At 38.1% G+C, this 19,168-nt stretch overlaps 1 protein-coding gene across 1 annotated transcript in view; it reads right to left on the bottom strand.

Annotated features, from left to right (window-relative positions):
* Window positions 1-19,168, bottom strand: part of brinp1 (bone morphogenetic protein/retinoic acid inducible neural-specific 1) — a 104,152-nt gene that overhangs the window by 25,142 nt on the left and 59,842 nt on the right. Inside the window, exons 4-5 of the mRNA XM_055153705.1 lie at window positions 17,212-17,381; window positions 5,572-5,677 (exon numbers count right to left, since the gene is read on the bottom strand). Of these exons, the coding sequence (XP_055009680.1) occupies window positions 5,572-5,677; window positions 17,212-17,381 (276 nt within the window). The remainder of the gene's footprint in view (window positions 1-5,571; window positions 5,678-17,211; window positions 17,382-19,168) is intronic.

Genomic DNA, 19,168 nt, shown 5'->3' with positions numbered 1-19,168 from the left:
TATATCGCGGTTCACCTTTCGTGGTCTCGCTGATTTTTATTTATTTATTAATTTTTTTTGTGTCAATTTTGAGGTGTGGAGCACTCCATCGGTCCCTTCTCCTGCGGTCACCTCTGGCCCGTCCTGACACTGAGTCCTGGTTCAGTCCTGGTTCAGTCCTGATTCAGTCCTGGTTCAGTCCTGGTTCAGTCAATGGCGTAGGCAGCGCAAAAGCTTGATATAATCACGGGTTAACGGGCGGGAGCGGTGTTGTACTGCAGGTCTCCAAAAATGGACCCGTGCAGGACTGTGCGCTGTAGGGCTCTATTACGGAATAAATGAATCTTTGGTTCGTTACATAAAGAAGGAGGAAAATAATAAAAGGACGACAGCAGCAATAAGTTTTAAGAAGGATGCAAAAAGGGTTGTAACTGTCCTGTGTGAGAAAAGTGTATAAAGTGTGTGGTGAGGGGTTTTACAGCTTTAAAACAGATATAATAATTGTAAAATATAAAGTTGACTACTTTGTGGATTTCACCTATCGCGGGTTATTTTTAGAATGGAACCCCCGCGATGACGAGGGACACTGTACTCTCACTCGCAACTTGTGCACATGGCCTCCCACTTGTCCCGACCGGGATGGAAAACTGAGAATTTCTTGTACAAGTCATTGTTAAATGCGCATTTACGCTTCGGTATGTTGCAGGCTGACCGACTGTTTGTGTTTGCTAGCTCCTTCTGAGTCACAGAGAACTACGAAAGCCGACCAATTTAATGCCCCCAATGAACTGTAATGAAAACCCGGACATTTCCATCACTTTAAAAAAAAAAACCCGGACGCCCAGGACAAGACGCAAAATACGGACATGTCCGGGGAAAAACGGACGTTTGGTCACCCTACTGTTGTAGTTCCAGTGAACTCTGTTCTTTCTGGTCAGATTGTATTAAAATGAAAGTCAAATTAAACAAGCCCCAGACAGAGTAGCCAAGCAGTGATAACATCAGTTCCAAAGTATCTATTGTGGAACATCCCAGGGAAAGCAAATCACCTCCAAGGAAACAAGCAGGTGACTGACCCTCCACAAGAAAATGTACACAGTGCACCTTTAAGGAATAATAATCAATAATCTGCCAAACAAGATCCAGTTCAGCCCTGGAGAACAGCTTCTTTTGTGTTTAGCTATTTTTGATCCTGCAACATAAACATACATACAACAAGTACAATTACCACAAGGCCAAACTATACCTTAAAATATGCAGTGAGTTTTCTGCATGTACACTCGGGTGTGCACCTATAGAAGCTCATTTGTGTGCTCAGTGCTATCACACAAATCTTTATGTTCAAGGTTCAGCAGTGATGCATATCCTGCAGAGAATCCAAGAAAGACAATCATTTATTCGGACGCAGATCAATACACTCATATCATATGTCCACAAATAGTAGCTCCTAATGCCGGCCGGCTGCCAGTAAAGCAACACTTATATACCGTATGCTTACTAACATCCCAAAAATGTAAATGCCCTTTTCCGTTATATTGAATTTAAGCAATGGGAAGTTTTATGTTGGTAGATCAAAGCTATGCAAAGTCATGCATGAAATTTAATGCGAAAAATCGTTCCACTGTCATCTCTAATTTCAGTGACTGTTGGGAGGGAAAAGGGGAGGAAACAGCTAAAGGTTTGCCAAATATTTTACCAAGCCCCGCTGAGGGAGAGGCAGAATGAGTTGAAGATTTGATAGGTAGCTTGTGTGGTGTCAGATTGTGCTACACTTTTTGAATCTAATTCTTTGTGAAAGCAGAGGGAATATCCAGGCACTGTCATATTGGTATTGTGTTATCTGTCATTCACAGACCCAAACTTACCCACACAGTACCGCCACACAGGCTGAAATAGAAATTATTTTAGGATGAAGATGTGAAATTCATAGCCAAACATAATTTTTCATATTGGTAGAGGCAAAATGTGGAATACATTATAGTCTAGGCTAGAAAACAAATCAGCTCCATGGAGCAAACCTCACCACACACACCTAAGCACAAGTAAATAATTATGAAGGAAAATACAGCAGAAAGATAAGCCTAATTAAAGCAAGTAAATTGAATTGCTTTTCCATTCATTCATCCTTGCTGTCACTCACTTGCATACCAATATTCTAAGCAATTAAATAAAACTAACCTTGTGAGATTGCAAATTTAAGTTTTAGTGTTTCCGCAATTGAAAGCACTGTCTGGCAGAGTTAAACAGCAATTACTAGACACTGTAAAGAAGATGTAAGTATAAAGCAGTGACTTCAATAGAAAAGGCAAAACTGGCTGACTACAAAATCTGCTTGTAGACTGACGCTACCATTACAAAATACTCTGATACAATTGGAAATGCAGATTAAAATACATGCCTGAATCTTACACAATTCCTTATTTCGATATTTTCATCTTTTTTATTCACACCTTGCCTTTTGTCCTTCTAGTTGTTCATGATCTCACTTCGGTCTATAAAGGTTTGAATTTAAGCTAATTGCCTGGTAAAAGGTCACTTGGTTTTTGAAAATGAGACACATGCATAAGAGCTGCTCATGCCCGTTATGGTCACCTATAGCAACGAAACAGGCTCGCTTTACACAAATGAAAGCTCTGCACACTGTTGGCAAATGTACATATTTTAATTGATTAAGTAATTTATACAAAGCCAGAGCTGGGTTGCCATGGGTTTCAAAATCACGAAAAATTAGGATGGTCCTCAAATATAATGCATTTTTCTAATTAATTAAAGTTTAAATTGATCTCTGACTTTTTTGTTACCAAGGTTACAACAAGCCACGTCAAATATACACAGTGCAAACCTTAAACCTATACATAGTTCTGCCAATAGTTATGCTCCTTGCTTACTTTTTTTTTTTTTTACAATTAATCTTGGCTCTGGGGCTGCTCTTTATCACCATAGCAACTGGCAAGCACACGGGTATTCAAAAGAGGAAAAAAGGACTCAGAAAATGTTTTGCTGAGAAAAATCTTGGACTCACCCTATAATCATGTCATGGTCTATACCTGACATACAGTATATGGGCTTCAGAATGCTTATTTAAATAGACTTGTATGTTCATTTGGATTGAAAAGAAAGAAATAAGTCAGATTATATAACTCGACGTAATGTCATATTTTAGAATTTCTATCCAGCTATGTTTTACAATACACTACCATAGATGCTATTGTACTGTATTACCAAAATTTTCAGATTTATCTATGTAGGGGCAAGAGAGCTATAAGAGGTTAAGCTGGTCGCCCACTAGCTGGGGGTTGTTGGTTCAGTTTTGCTGCTCTAACATTTTGCATACTGTTTTTGAGGGTCCTTAGGCAAAATATTTCACCCACAATGTCAATGCTAGTTATTATGCAGCAAGAAGGGCATCAGCAAAATATTCTAAGCTAAGTGATTTGTATGTCTCTTTTGGGACAAAATGTATTTTTTGGTTTCTTTTATTTTTACACTGAATTTTGAAAAGTCTGTGAATTGAACTAATAAAACTGAACAGTAATTCTGCATGATTTGGGAAAAACATCACATTTGAATTTTTTTCAGACAAGCATTGTGATTGTGATTTTTGTTTTAATAATGGGATTCTGTTCACAGTTTACATTTTAAACGCACCCACAAGAATTGACAAAAATACTGAAATATGAGCTGGCAAGCAAATACAAATATTAGGGATTAGCAGTTTTATGCAAAATAAGACTGAATATTTGGTTGATTGTGGAAGATACTGGTAAATTTTAGCCTTACCTATTTGCCATTGGGTTCATTCTGACTGCGATTCTGATTTGATTGTGATGTTGGAGCCCCACTGTACATATAATGCACTTAACAATGTCCGTAGATCTTACTGTCTGGCTCAGAGATTATGTATTGTTCATGATAAAAGTCGGCTAAATGATACACTCCCAATAGTGCTCATGGCAGATGAAAACAGTGATTGATTTGAGTGATTGAGGTCATCTTGTTCTAAACATATTTGAGCAGAGCAGGGCCCCACCGCTCTCCAAGGCTCTACGCGTCTCCACGGGCTGTGTGAAGTATCATCACTTTGAAGAGCACTATAATTGTTCAAGGAGTTTCAACATCAGCTGTCTTTCTAATTAAAGGGGGAGATGATAATTGCTCTTATGTCTAAAAACCCACCCTCATCCCACATAACGCACCAGACACATGGCAACACACGCATACACATACACACACTTACATTAAAAAGGCACAATTTTAAACCAGAAACCACTCAGAGGAGATTTTCTGTTCTCCTGGGGTTATTATAACTCAGGGAGAAAGAGCCTTTTCCAGGCCTGTCATTTATCAATTGGGTGACAAAACAGTCTGAAAAGCTCGGCGCTAATACATTTTGTGCATGACAATAAAGAGTTCCCCCCAAAACCTAAAAAGCTGTCCGGGTAAGTGGACTTAAAAGTTTTTCTTTGGCAAAGCTCTTAATTCTCTCAATCCAGGGAGCACAAAATGTTCTACGCAGAGGAGAGGCACACTGCAGGCTTTGGTTTAGGAAATGAGTCTCCAACTAATTTTAATAACCGGGGTGAAATAAATCAAGAAAGCAATCATTCTATTCAAACACTTGACCAATTACATGGGGCTCTTGTGATCCTTGTGAAAGTGACTGCAACTCAATGCAATCTCTTCACACTGGCTAATTATTGCTTATGTCACTATTTGTGTCTAAGAATAGTTCTATTATAAAGAACTTTTCCCTTTTTGTAACATGCCCAAATTGTGATAATATGCCTGGTGAATGGCAGGATGTTGATTATGCATGTATATCAATTCTTTCTTAAAATATTGCATAAAATAAAATGAATATCAAAAAACCATTGAACATGTATTTTACTTTTTTACACTATTAATTAATAAAATAGCAAGAGAAAGACTGACAACACCCTGATCAAACAGCCTTTCATCAACAATGTTTATTACAAAATCATTCTCCTATTATGTGGCTATAATTAAAAAATAACATTCTTTATAAATAATTATAAAGTAATGTGAATGTGAGACATACAGAGCCAGATTAAAAAATAATAATAATAGATAGATATGCATTGAATAAAAATAACATTATTTTCCTTCTAAAATTGTCCCAATATTAATATTTTATTTAGTTCTTACTTATATTGTGACCTGAATGATCTCAAATACCAAAAAATCTTGACATCTCCAGTTACTTTTTGTAGGGCTGCCATGTGAGACGCCAACTACAACACTGTCTATGTCTACACTACAGAAAGCATTGGAAACTTCCATGCCTTATTGTGTTAGAACAGAGAGCCAGACAGCGCTAACCACGGAGAATGCTATCACAATCCCCCGGGGCTTTGAGGAGCAAATCTATGCCTGCCTCAGACCCAATTAAAAAACGCATTGACACTCACTTCCACGGAGGCACAAATCATTTTAGCGGGTGCATGGTATTGCTTGAGGATAGGCACACCGTGATACCGCGGGGCTAAAATATGGTTTGACCCCTTTACCTGCTGATGCTGGCCTTAGCGGGGGTGGTGTTGGTAGAAATATAGATTGGTGGCTGTTGTTTACCTTGCAGATGAAGCTTGCTCTCGGGGCTCTGCAGGAGGATGGAGCTGACGGAGTCCAGATTATCATAGCTGCTGCAGCCCAGTGGCCCAGTCCGTGTTTCTGTCACCTAGCGGAGAATTAGGCAGACAAGAAGGGACATGGATTTAAGGAGGTGTACGAGGTGTTGGAACAAGTGCATTTGCATATTAATATTCACATTTACATATTTTGTGCAATGTAAATTTGCACAAGTATTACACTCATTTTGTGTAACCTCCGGGAAGCCATATAAAAAGGATTTTGATTATAAAATATAAATGCTTTGGGATGTTTAAACACACACATACACATTGGATGAATACACACAAACATTATAGAAGGTTTTATCTGATTTGTTTTGATCAGATTAACAAATGATTATGCCCATTTTTGCAGTACATACCATAAAGAAATTTTAGGAGGCATGAAATGAAATATGGAGAGGCCTCAGACATTTTCATTTAAAATCTAAAATGTCAATACGTGATCTGAACATGCTATGTGTGTAAGTTGAAATGATGGCTTTGTGGTGTCTTTGGTGTTTGTCATAAAATGGAGGTTGTGCACCACAAAGCTCCTATGCAACCACTGACGATAAAGAAAAACACATTTACAGTAATAGACCGGCCATAGAAGGGAAAGCACTGGCACTTTTCACCAATATCAACATTCACAAAATACTACATGAGCACTTTGTTGTTAAACTTATCTCACAGAGGGCAGACATAAAATTCAGTGAACAATACTATACTTAATATCACAAATGATGTTAAAGAGAAAATATAAGAAATAGGTGAATAATAATAAATAATAATGTATTATTCTATTAAGATTAATTAAATGCAGTGACACCGCGCTGGGGGTGTTCTGTATCTATATAGTGCAACGTTCAGCTGTTGCCGTGGAGACACAACGCACACATTAGCAAACACTGTCAGAAAAGTTTTAAGATTGGCTAAAGACTCATACAAAATGGGCTTACACAGCACATTTTCAGGAGTCTGTTATCCAAACAAGCATCCATGACCATGTTAAGGTGTTTAATTTTCAAAAATGGAGAGTGACAAACTGAAAATCTGCTAATGCTTGCTTGTGACTGTAATGTTATCCCAGAGGGACGTATTTTACAGCACAAATCAGCTCACCTGTCGCAGTTCCAGACAAATCAGTTCTTTATGGCCAGATTGTGTTAAAATAAAGCCCACTTCAGACAGAGCAGTGCCTACCGTTAACTTCACACCCCCATCAGCAATAGGTTCATTTCGTGCGTGTCAATATAGTGTCGATATGGACATTACGACAACTGATGACCACTGACCACTGAGTGCATCTGATTAGCCATAATAAACTGTATTGCAGGGGAACCTTAGGCAGATTTCATTAGGAGCATGATAATATTGGCTCGCCTGTGCTTATGACAGAAGCACTTTGAGCAGGTTAGTGGTGTGTGCGTGAGTGACTGACAGAGTGATGACTTTGTGTCTTGTGTAAAGCGCAGACTTCGGCAGATGGGAGGATGACAAGCACGAAATTAGACAGATGTTACTCTTTACTTCTGGCATCAGTCTGTTGGGGGAATTTAAAATACAGTGGAAATAGACAGGGATGGATGCCTGCAGAAAACTGTTGGAAGTATCTGATATGACAAGACATGCATGCATATAAAGAAGTTTAGTTTTAATCCAGTGTAAATAAACAAAAACACATTTTCATTCACTTCACTGTTTATCTTTGATCTCCTTCAAAATATCCAATGGAAATGCTGTGTTTGACAAAGAAGACAATTTGGGGCTATTAAACATAATGAGGAGTGAACTAATTAAGTTCTTTATTGCCTGAGAGTTTATCGTCTCTGAAATTTGGGAATTTTATATGTTACAGCTTTTTAAATAAGGATATAACACTTAAAGAGCTCAGCAAAAGAGCTCACAAAACCACACAAACCCATTAGTATATCAATAAGCATTTCAGTCATCTCAGTATGCCTTCTGAAAACAGAAAACATGACTTTGTACAATTATCCACACATCCAGTAAAGACCATTACCCAGGTATGGGCCCATATTTCTGATCTGTTATAATGTTGTTTTCTCATCACAGACATCTCTGGAGTTGTGTTTTGTTTCATTTCCACATGTTTAACAAACAAACCCTTCATATTTAAGGTCAGTTCTTCTTTTAAACAGAAAACACTCTGTTCTACCTTGTGATGTCATGTGGTGATACACGAAGTGCTCGACTGTGTTTGTAAACTCCATACACCTTCACTAGAATCATTTTGATAATTTCAGCCCTGGAATTGCCAAACTCTTCTGAAGGAAAGGTAAAATGTAACTTGAAAACAACCACTACATGACATCACAAGGTGAAACAGAGCATTTAGAGCAGTGTTTCGCAAACTTAATTTTTTTCTGAGGACCCATATTTTAAAAGCCACAAACCTTCGTGACCCAAGTCAATAGACATTATTCATAAATCACAAAATAAAGGTGGATCTGACCACTATTGAACATTAATGAGGATATTTTATTGTTGACTAAGTGATTGTGTCTCTCTGAACAATTAGTATTACTCAAGTTTTAAACTATGAAAAACAGTAATTGAACCAGCAATACAATAAAGTCACCTATTTAAACATTAAATGCAGCCCATTTCTTTTTCTTTTCAACATTCAATTGAACAAGCAATACTAGAACAAAATAGTCAATAAAATAATTACAAAAAAATTAGAAAAACATGTCTTAACATTTCAACATTTCTAATATAGGTGGGCCTGTCTGCGGTTTTGTAGCTCGTTCCAGCCCGGGCTGCAGGAGGAAAGCGCAGCAGCAGATCAGGCGCAGCATTCAGTCTGTTTCTGCGCTTTGGCGTCATTTTTGTGAGCACAGAAAATCCTAATTCACACATATATGTAGTAGTGAAAGGAATAAGCATAGAAACACTGGCCCTACTAAGGACTGGCGATTCTGACCAAATGCTTATCCAGAATGACAATAAGGTCACAGATCAGAACTGTATATTGCAGACCGACATGCAGATTGTGACAAGGTGACCCAAAAAAAAATCGCAAAACCGCAGACAAAAAATGCGTCGCGACCCAATCTTTGGGAAACACTGATTTTGAGCTTTGGAGATGTAGACAGACTAATAATAAAGGGTTACTCAAACATGTGTGAATGAAACAAAAAACAACTCCAAGTATGTTTCTGAGGAAGTAACAGCATTTTAACAAGACTTACAAGACAGTCAAGAGAGTGAAAATCATATTTCCCAAAACGTATTCATATTATTCCAAATCATATATTTTTATAAGAAGGTAATTACAGACTTATCCTTCAATCTCCCAAATGCCCTTGAAAGAAGCCGTGGAGCTCAGGGTCAGAGCGTAAAGTGCATGTGCAGGTGATTACAAAGCCAGACCTCACTATCAGGCCTGGCCATCTTGATGACTGCTGACAGCGCTCTTTCTCCCTGACGTTTTGTTGTGCTTATCACCCAAAGATTTACTTCCCCCAAAGGTTGTCTTGCATGATCCATGGTGACTGGGCAAAGTGAATATCTGTCCTCTGTCACCCTCGGACATCCTCCCTCAGTGGTCCTTTACAAACGCACGGCTAGAAACATCATTTTGCACTGGCGATCACAAGCTCTACCCATTTATTTTTGTGTTCCATTTCTGGTGTCCAGTAATTTATGTATTGCTCTCATAGTTTCCCACAATGCAACACTATGAGATGCTATTTTGGTTTAGCGATCTCTCCTGCATTTATATCTTTGTTGCTAGATTATCTTGTTAAAATGTAAAGATATATGGAGTAGCAACAACATCCTAAATAAGCACATACAGTGTGTATCTGTATTGTTCAGTATCATTATGGAATAGCTGACAACTGCAGCAGAGTGGAACTTGCGTGCAATCAAAACTGAGCTTAAAGTCTGTGAAATACCTGTCCACATATAGTGATTTAAAGCCCCCCCAGATGGTATATATTTATGGTGGCTATTTTAGTCTCTTACTTTTGTTAAGTGGTGGATGTTCACTAGAATATGCTTGCAATGTTGGTGATGTCTTCTTTGCGTGTTTAAGCATGTGACCCCCTGTCCCAAGACACTTTTCTTCCTTGGGAGACAATAATTATATTTAGATATTAGATATTATCATATCTCTTATAATTTTTTGGTGTACACATTGACAGAAGCAAACAAGACAGGAAGCTTAAAATGAGACATTCACCCACACTGTCATGGGCGAGCATTAGCTATATTTTCCTCTTGTTAGGTCACAGATCATGTTTGAAAATACAGAACAGTGAAGATGAAAAAACACTTGGGTTGTGAGGAGGTTAAAGGATTTGGATTATTAAGCACAACACAACAGTGTAATCTCAGGGGACCAGGGAAACCATCATGGTCCACTAGAACTACATTCTGGAACATTTCCACTAATTGTCAGCTGTCACGCCATTGCAGTCTGAACACGTAAACAAAATGCTCTGGAGATTAGACGTGGTATACTGTTCACACGGCTGTGAATCAAATCTGGCTTCATTTACAACTAAAAAAGTATTACATAAAGCAGAAGTCAGAGGTTCTTTCATTTAAAAGTTAAATTATGTAATTTTATGTGACAGGCAATAACTGTGAACCACAGAGAGCACCAACTATGTGTGCTTTGCTTACATTAATGACAAAATATAGACCCCCAAGTTTGACCTTACCACGGCAAAGGAAAGACCAATTAAATTCAGATGTTAAAGCCTGGCATATTTATGAACATACAATTTAAAATATTCTACAGCTGCTGAAAATAATCAAATGTAGTAGTATCCCTCACTTTCATTGCATTTGAACAGTAAGGCCAGATTGGGGACAATGCGACGTGAACTAGACAGTGAAAAATACAGAGAGGTTGCACTGTCTTCATTACACATGTCTCTACAGAGCCCTTCTAATCTGCCCATCACCTGCCATTCTCTTAATGACTTGCTATTTCTGTCCACATAGAAATGAAGAGACATGTAATTCTCTAAACCCAGATCCCTGTCCGATCTCTGAGGGCCCTTTCTCCTCTGTGCTCATATTATTGCAGCATATGGCTCGAGCTTTACAGTAAGGCCTAGTTAAAGGGCAGCCATTTGTATTTACGCAAGCTTATATTAGATGCACAAATATATTTAAGAAAGATTATGTCAAATCTGGTTATTAAATTCAACTCATTAGCTACTTTTGAGCATGTGTAATTAGATGTGCTCCTGAGCTTGTTGCTGCAATGCTCCATGGAGATTTTATCACAATTATAAGGGGCAAAATCTGAATGTGAGAGAAAACTTTGATTCTAAATACTATTTTACAAACTCAGGGATGATTTTAAAAAGTTTGGTATTTTTCATGTTTAGATTAGCAATAGGTGCATCTAGTATTTGTCTTTATCTGTTATGAGTAAATATAATGTAAACATCACATTGAGGGAAGATATGGGTAATGAACAGCTTGATTCAAATGATATATGGGGCAGCAGTAGCTCAGTTGGTAAGAGCATTTGTCCACTGATCCGAAGGTTGGCAGTTTGAATCCTGCTCTTGATATAAACATCACTGGTTGAATGGCCAGATCCAAAAAGCCACAGGTGTCTGTGTACACTAGTGTACAGTATGAATGTGTGTAAATGGGTGAGTGGTTCCTTGTTGTAAAGTGTTTTGAAGGGGGGAAAGCACTATATAAAAATTTGACCATTTACCATATATGACAGTGACCAACCATTTCATTTAACCTAATTATAAAACATCTCTTAACATACTTTGAGGTATGTGAGATCAAATGTCAGAGGATCAGATGGGGGCACACAAACTGCACTTAAGCTCAAAATTCCAACTCTTTTAGTAATAGTCTTTTTGAAATAATTCAAGCAAAGGCATGTTAAAAATGCACTAACTATGTAAACTTATTTTATAATACAGCTGCCTTCAAACACTTGAGATAGGTTTTCCATTAGCGAGGTGACCTTGTAGAGGCTATAGGCAGCTCTCTCTCCTGCACACTTCATGGTTGAATAAATGCACATGCATCGCTAACACATTCTTCTGTAGCAGTAACGTGCAGTCCTACATATTCACACAGCTCTTCTGTGGTCGCACCTAGGGGCTTTACAGGATGAACACGCACTCATAAAAGTGACATTTCCTTTCCATTAAGACACTCCACTGGGTAGCTTATTTTCATTTCTAAATGACTCTCTCTGCTGCCACTGGAGTGCAATCGCACAGCAGTCAGGTTCAGCCATATGAAGACAAATTCACATTGCATTTATTTTAGAAAAGGTCCCCAATTGTTCTCAGTGAAAAGCTACCTGTGTGATGATGCTGTAGGCCTACTGTGTCATGTGTCCTCAAGTTGTATTTCTGGATTATATTGAGACTGTCTGCTAGCATATGAAAAACACATAATACACAAAATTACCTCATCAAAAACATGACGTTATATTTTGCTTCATTCACTTGCTTCTTTGACGAACAAGCAAGTGAATAGATACATGCAATTTTCAATTTCCCAATTTTGTGACATCAGAGGTAAAAGTCTGGGAGTCCCCTGTGTTGTTTTCAAGTCTACAGATCAAAATCTGATGAAAAATAAATAAACAAATAAATACATAATAAAAACAAAACAAAATATCTTTCTGCTTGTTTCTGCAGCCCGACAATGCTCTGGTGCCAGTGTGACAGCATTCATTGATTTGAATGCCTTTGACTGAACAGGTCCAGAACTGCACCTGACCAGAGTTTAGTGTAAATCAGGTCTAACAGTCTCAGTACAGTACAGCTCACATCCTGAAAGTTGTGGTGTCATTTGCTGTTCAATACACTCTTTGAGACATGGTTTTATAATGCCATTGAATTACATTCCATTATGCACCTCTTTAAAACATTTGAATTGATGATTTCAGACACATTGTTCTCTTTTTCTTTCGATAACTACATCCCTCTTTATGGACCTTTAAGCAATACCAAGTCCAAAGAGACAGCTAGCTTAAGGATGAGAGCCCAGACAAATACAACTATCCTGTGCATACACCTGAACACTTTTCTACATCAGCCCTGTCAATACACAATTCATTTCTCATTCTAATAAATGCAGTGCTCCTCAGGGACACGCTTTACATAACTTCAAAGAGCACTCTGTAATGGCCTTTCAATATTCTGATGATTTCGACTTGCACAGCGTGTACAACCTGTGGGAGGCCAATAACAATCAAATAATTGTTTGCATTTCTCAGTGACAGAAATAAAAGTGTTTTAATGAGAGAGCGTTGCATTAGTGGCTGCGCAGATGTCTGGAGTCGGCAGAGATTGATTGTTCTGTGTCCTGCTGACTGTCCCTGCGTGCACACACTGTTCCTCTGCCTCATTAGTAGTCTGATAACAGCACATTTCATCACATATTGTTGTGAATATGATAATAAAAAAGGTCTTTGCGCATGTTATGTTTGATGTGTAGATGCTGTTTTACATTTGGTTTGTTACATGTTGTTTATAGTGCTAAATAGCTCGCGAGAACAAACTACAATATGTCTGAGCTGGCAGTGGGTACACCAAGTACAGTGTATCATTTGCACACATACATAATTCACTGGATGTTCAAGGCAGCAGCTTGATAGAACACATGGTTGCTGTCAGAAAGAAAAAATGGCACATTTGGTATATTCTGTTGCAGTTGTGCGATTGCTGCGATCCATCACTGCAAACACTCCTATGATCTGAGGCGACGGGCCAAATGGAAGTTGGCTGTGAACCACTAGATATGATGTAAGAAGGCAACAGCAGCAGCTTGTCATTGACATCTGGCCTATGAAGGCCACGTTGAAACTAGAGTCCAGCACTTGTGCAAATTTAGATGTCAAAAATATACTATATAGCTTTTTTAAGAAAATTGCTAAGATAGATTTTCTGAAGCACAAGACCCTTTTCCACAAATACTGAACACAATTTTCAAAATTGTGACCAAACCCACAAAACCACTGGTTAAAATGCACTTTGTTGTAAAAATCAAATTGTAAAAATGTTGTCAAAAAAACCCCAAAAAACATGAAATTGTTTTATGCTGGTAATGACTTGATACAGTGACTGAATTAGTGTGTTAGCAATCAAGCATGTTTCCTTGTGCAGTGACTGTCCTGGAGGGGGAAAAGCTCTATTGCTCTCATTTTACATCATTTTACAACACAATTAATTGAAGATTGTACTCAACAAGTGTTCTTGATTACATTCTGGTGAAAGTACAAAACAAAAAACAACAGTACTAGAGTTATTACTACAACATCTCCAAACTACTTCCACCTTTGGATCCTTCTTTTATTTGCATTTACCCCTTCTACTTCTACTCATTGTCCCGCTTCAACTGTATGCTTTTAACTGTGTTTTTGTTTTGGTTTGGTTTAAATTGTATTGAACTTTGTTTATGCTTTTGTAGTTATTTATAGTTGTAAGACTTCCTTGAGTGTCAAGAAAAGGGCCTAACAAATAAAATGTATGATTATTATAACTTCACTTCTTCTATAAGCACAACTGACATTACTATTAAAGTATATTTTTAAAAAAAGTACCTGATTCTTCTTTTTTCTCCTAAGGAAAAGCTTCAAATGGTAAAAGTGTGAAACCATTTATCTGTGCTTCCATGCAATTTCCATTCCAGAGTTTGCTCTACAGAACGGGTCAGGCAGCCACAGCGAATCAATATGAAACGCAGAACACTTGTTCTGCCAGTTTACAGAGCAGCTCTTTGTTGTGGACTTTGCCTTCGCTCACATTCTGATCGCTGTCTGCTTGGGACGTGACTGTAATTTCACCTGTGTGTGTCCTTTAATTCAAATTTACTATCTCAGCTACTGCTCTTTTAAAAGGTTCATTGGACTCACACATAGAGCAGAATACAAAAATTCTTAAGTCAATCATATGATAACGCACACACACACACACACACACACACATACACACACACACACACACATACACACACACACATACACGTGCACACACAAGCACAAAAGCAATTGTGCAACAGTAGCCAGCAATCTAGGTTCCTTCTGTAGCTCTTTTGTGTTTCAGGCCAAACTCACAAGCTCATTGGTCACCTATACTTCAATCACACTTCACTCACTTTTGATTAATAATCATGTCTTGTACATCACTTATTGATTCTGCAGAAATCTGTGATGTTTTTTTTGTTTATTTGTTTGTTTTGTTTTGATGTGGTCAGACCATAAGTGTTCTTGATTGGCTAATACACCTGTCAATCACGCTTATCTAAACTACCAGAGTCCAGACTAGAGGTCACTGTGAAGTAGCATAAAGAATCATGTATTCTTGACTAGTCAAGCAAATGTAATTGCTTTGACAATCAACACCTCAGTCTGAAGACACTATGTTATAGACAATTAATTCATTTATTTTGTAGCAAATGCCTTCAGAAATGAAACATATAAATACCATTTCTAACTGTGAGGCGTTAAGTCATGTTTGCACTCACAAAGCTCACCAGAAATGCTACTGGTAAATACATTTATCCATCTATAATGTCAGAATACTTTTGAATGGATACTAAGTTTATTATTTAGCATTTTACAGTGTAATCCCCATTGGTTTAACTTTAGCCTAACTGAAAATGAGCTGCACCTTTGCATATGTATCAGGTCCAGGTGTCTTTATCATGCATCTGTAGTATGTGTGCGTGTAAGTGTGTGTGTGCGTGTGTGGGTGTGAGTGTGTGTGTGCGTGTGAATATGTGTGTGTGCGTGCATGCATATCTTTGCACTATATGGCCTCTCCCCACAAGCCCTTCACCCCCCACCCTACCATCTTGTCTTGGAAAGAACTGAGTCAGCAGCCTCTGTCAGCTCTGCTTAATTTTGTCATGCTTGACTTCCTGCTACCTAGAGTCTCATCTGCCAGGAGCCTTTAATCCACTTGTCAGTCAGGACAACAAAAAGCTGGGGAAGGTGCGGGTGAATGGAGACAGGGCAGTGCAGTATTGTGGGAGCAGCGGAGAGTGGGTGCTGGTGATTGTGGGCACATGCAGAGGTAACAGTGCATGTCAGCACCTACGAACTTCGGAGAGGAGCTAGGAGTAATCAAACTGAGAAAAAGTCAGGGAAAAGTCCCAAAACATTACTTACTGGTCAGCCAAAAAACACCGAAAACAAGCCACTGGAAATGCTATCAAAGTTGTTTTTGCATTGCCTGCTGTACACAGTTCTCTGCCCTTAGCTGATTTACTCTGAGAATGTTGGTGTAGCCAAGAAAAGAAATGGTAAAATTCTTCATTCGTTTCTTTTTTTTTTTTTTTAAGTCATAAACGCAAGCTTTGAGAGATTGCTCACCTGCTGCTCTGCTTTACAAAAAGCAGCAACTCTAGGGAGACAGTTTGTCTGAGAGGAGTGTTGAAAATCTATTCCAGATCTAATTAATTAGTATAGTCAGTTTTGAGAATTATTTGAATTAGAAGTTAATTTATTTCTTCACAATTCTATCATTTGACATTTACTGTCTCCATGGCAACCTATTTTTATATCTGCAATCTGCTTTCGGTATAGAACTGAAGGATTGCAGGACAGGCCTAATCAAAGAATCTAATTATTTAGATTACTGGGCCTTGAAATGAACAGCAGTCAACTCTTATGTGAAAAGGTTAAAGTGCCACAGGTAGAAATGCAGCTTCACAGCATTCTCTCCCAAAACAATTATACAGACTACATAAATGGTCACCTTTTACCACTGCATAGAACACTATTAATCTTTGGTTTAATCTTCATTATTGATGGCAGTTTGTATGTGTAATATTCCCGGGCAGTGGTGGGTGTTGTAAATGTGCACCATGCAACAGTAAGCAAGACAAATTAGAAACAGCTTGGACATAATGGCATCATCCCCACTGTTTGTTTGCCTTAGTGTCTCCTAGATTTATCTTTCACTTTCTGTTTTTAACAAGTTGTTCAGCAACTTGTTAAACATATTGTAACACACACCAAAAGTACAGCAGACCTCGGCTATGTCCCACAAGTCTTAGTGAGTGTATCCATTCCCAGGCATGGGTATTGTTACTTTACCGGAATGTTCTGAAGAAATGTATAGACCTTGAACCACTCCTGGATGAGAGATTCTTGCACTGAACTAATGTTATGTATACCCTGCTAATGTGGAATTTGTAATCCCAATAGTAATACTTCCAGATGCTAATACAATATTAATGGTATAGATAATAATAATGAAGTATATACGAACCACAATTTAAGCAAAATATAGCCTGATATGGTAATAGCACAGAATTAACTGACTAAAACTGCTGTAGTTATTATAAGTTAATAACACATGAAGTCAGGGATCACTTATGTCAAGCTTTTACACTTTACTTTATCCTAATGTGAGCCACAAAACTAACCCAGTATGAAGACTGTAAATTACCAAGAAACATGGTAATTATTTTCGTATGGAAACATGACTGCAAAAAGCATTTATTCCAAGTAGCATGTTATTTCCTTTTCAATATTTTGCAGTGCCGTACCTTAGCTACTTATTTCTGTAAAAGCATACTGAATTAGAATAACTGAATATTTTTGTCATTATGACTCACTCACCTTAATGGCATCAGTCGAAATCTGGATCTCGTGCAGCTTCCTCATGGTGCCATCCCGGTCGATGAAGTAAGATGAGGCCAGCTGATGGAGGGCCTCCACGTTCTGTGTAGCATTGGCAAGCTTCCTGTCCAGCTTATTCTTGGCCAGATACATGGTGAGAGCCTCCTCACCTGCAGAGACACAGGGAGATACAGAGAGAACATGGAAATGAGTATTAGTATGTAATGGTATACAGTAGTTGAATGTATTTTTAAAGGTGCTATGGGTGCCCACCACCTGCTTGTCTCCATGGAGATGCCGTTGCATTGCCTGGAATGTTCCATAGTTTGGCTTGGTATAAATATTTCCATCTAGCATTTCAGGTTTCTGTTGCTTAAAATACAATAATTCCTTCTGTGAATAGGGGCAACTCTCGGCAGATCTGAACTGCAATTCAGAGTGGTGCTATAACCTGTTTGTCTCTGTCATGAACATTCCAGACAAAGACAAAGCAATAACATATATAATAATTTCCATTTCCACTACAAATGTTACACAGTGTACCTTTACATTTATTTTGCCATTTCTTGACACAACATCCTTTGTTCTTTGTGAATGGATTAGTCCGTACACTGGCATTGTCTACACATTTTTGTCACTTTTACTTAACAGATTTTGATACTCCCCCTCCTTGCGCAAAAGAATAAATTAAGAGATTCAATGATGCCTAATGAAGTATCCTGTATGGCTGTAATTTAATCACAGAGCTGATTGGAACAGTGCCTGGGTGCTCTTAACGCATTTGATAAGACGTATGTCCGGTGTTAACGCCAGGCAGTTTTTAGCTGAAGAAACCGGATGCCCTAGTTTTCCAGGAACATGCTCTATAATTTCAGTTTCATCCTGCTCTGGCTTTGTCCCCAGAAATGTCCCTGGATTTACAGAACGGCATTACTTCCCCATGACAAGGACGTGCATACAATTCCAATCTCCATATCGTCAGAATGTTCTCCTGTGTCAAACAGATCTATCACATTTAGAATCAGTCTATATATACGGCAAAAGGCGCAGCAGTAGAGAAAGATAAAAACCAAAGCGGAGAGGGGACACGAAAACACTTTGGAGAATTCTATGCGTTTGTATTGCTCTCTGAATAGTTCATGGGATACAACAATACTAGAAATCTATAGATGGCCACTTTCAGACACATACTTGTTGTTATACTTATGATTTCAGGAGTGAGATTCGAATCGTCTCTTTGTTACTGTCTGCTGTGATTTGCATATAAATTGCAGCATTTTGTAGCTGCTTTCAGTTCAGTGTAAAAATCCCCACCACTCATAAGCTGCTTAAGTCTGTGAACTAACTCAATTTGCAAACTTTAAGCACAGCGCCTACTGCATTTTGACAATATATTCACTTCTCAAACAAATTATGAAGTGTGATTTTTTTCATTTCCCAACACTGACCAAATTTCAGATTTTGAAAAAGTAATAGATGGCGAGGAATACTTTTAACATGATGGGTAGAGATAAAAAAAAAAAAAAAAAGAATTTAGCACATTTATACAGAATATTCAGCTAACATTTGCATTATAAAGTTAACACCAGTGAACTTTATTTATTTAGTGGATGAAAAAAGCCATTTTGTATTTTCCCCTGTTGCTAAAGTTAGATGACATAATTTTTACACTCATGTATCGTCGGTGGTGCAAATTGTCTTCTCAGAAAAGAATGTGACACCCTCCCTTTGGAAATATGATGAAGAAAAGACTAAAAAATGACAAGAAGCGAGAATCTCGTATTCAAGTTTCTCAAAATTGTTTCCCAATGCAAAATGTGTGGTGAAAAAACAAATCACACATTCAAATTGAACCAGTAACCTTTTCCTTGCTCTGCTTAACACAGTTGGGATGAAGGCAGGCGCTTAGAGCACAAACAGTCTAATATTTACACAGTGCCAAACAGTCATTATGATT

This window comes from Boleophthalmus pectinirostris, unplaced genomic scaffold (genome assembly GCF_026225935.1).
Source record: "Boleophthalmus pectinirostris isolate CB_2022bp ecotype Guang Dong unplaced genomic scaffold, ASM2622593v1 HiC_scaffold_18, whole genome shotgun sequence".
Taxonomy (NCBI): Eukaryota; Metazoa; Chordata; class Actinopteri; order Gobiiformes; family Gobiidae; genus Boleophthalmus; species Boleophthalmus pectinirostris.
Note: the sequence above shows the minus strand (reverse complement) of the source record. Positions and strands in the feature narration are given on the sequence as shown.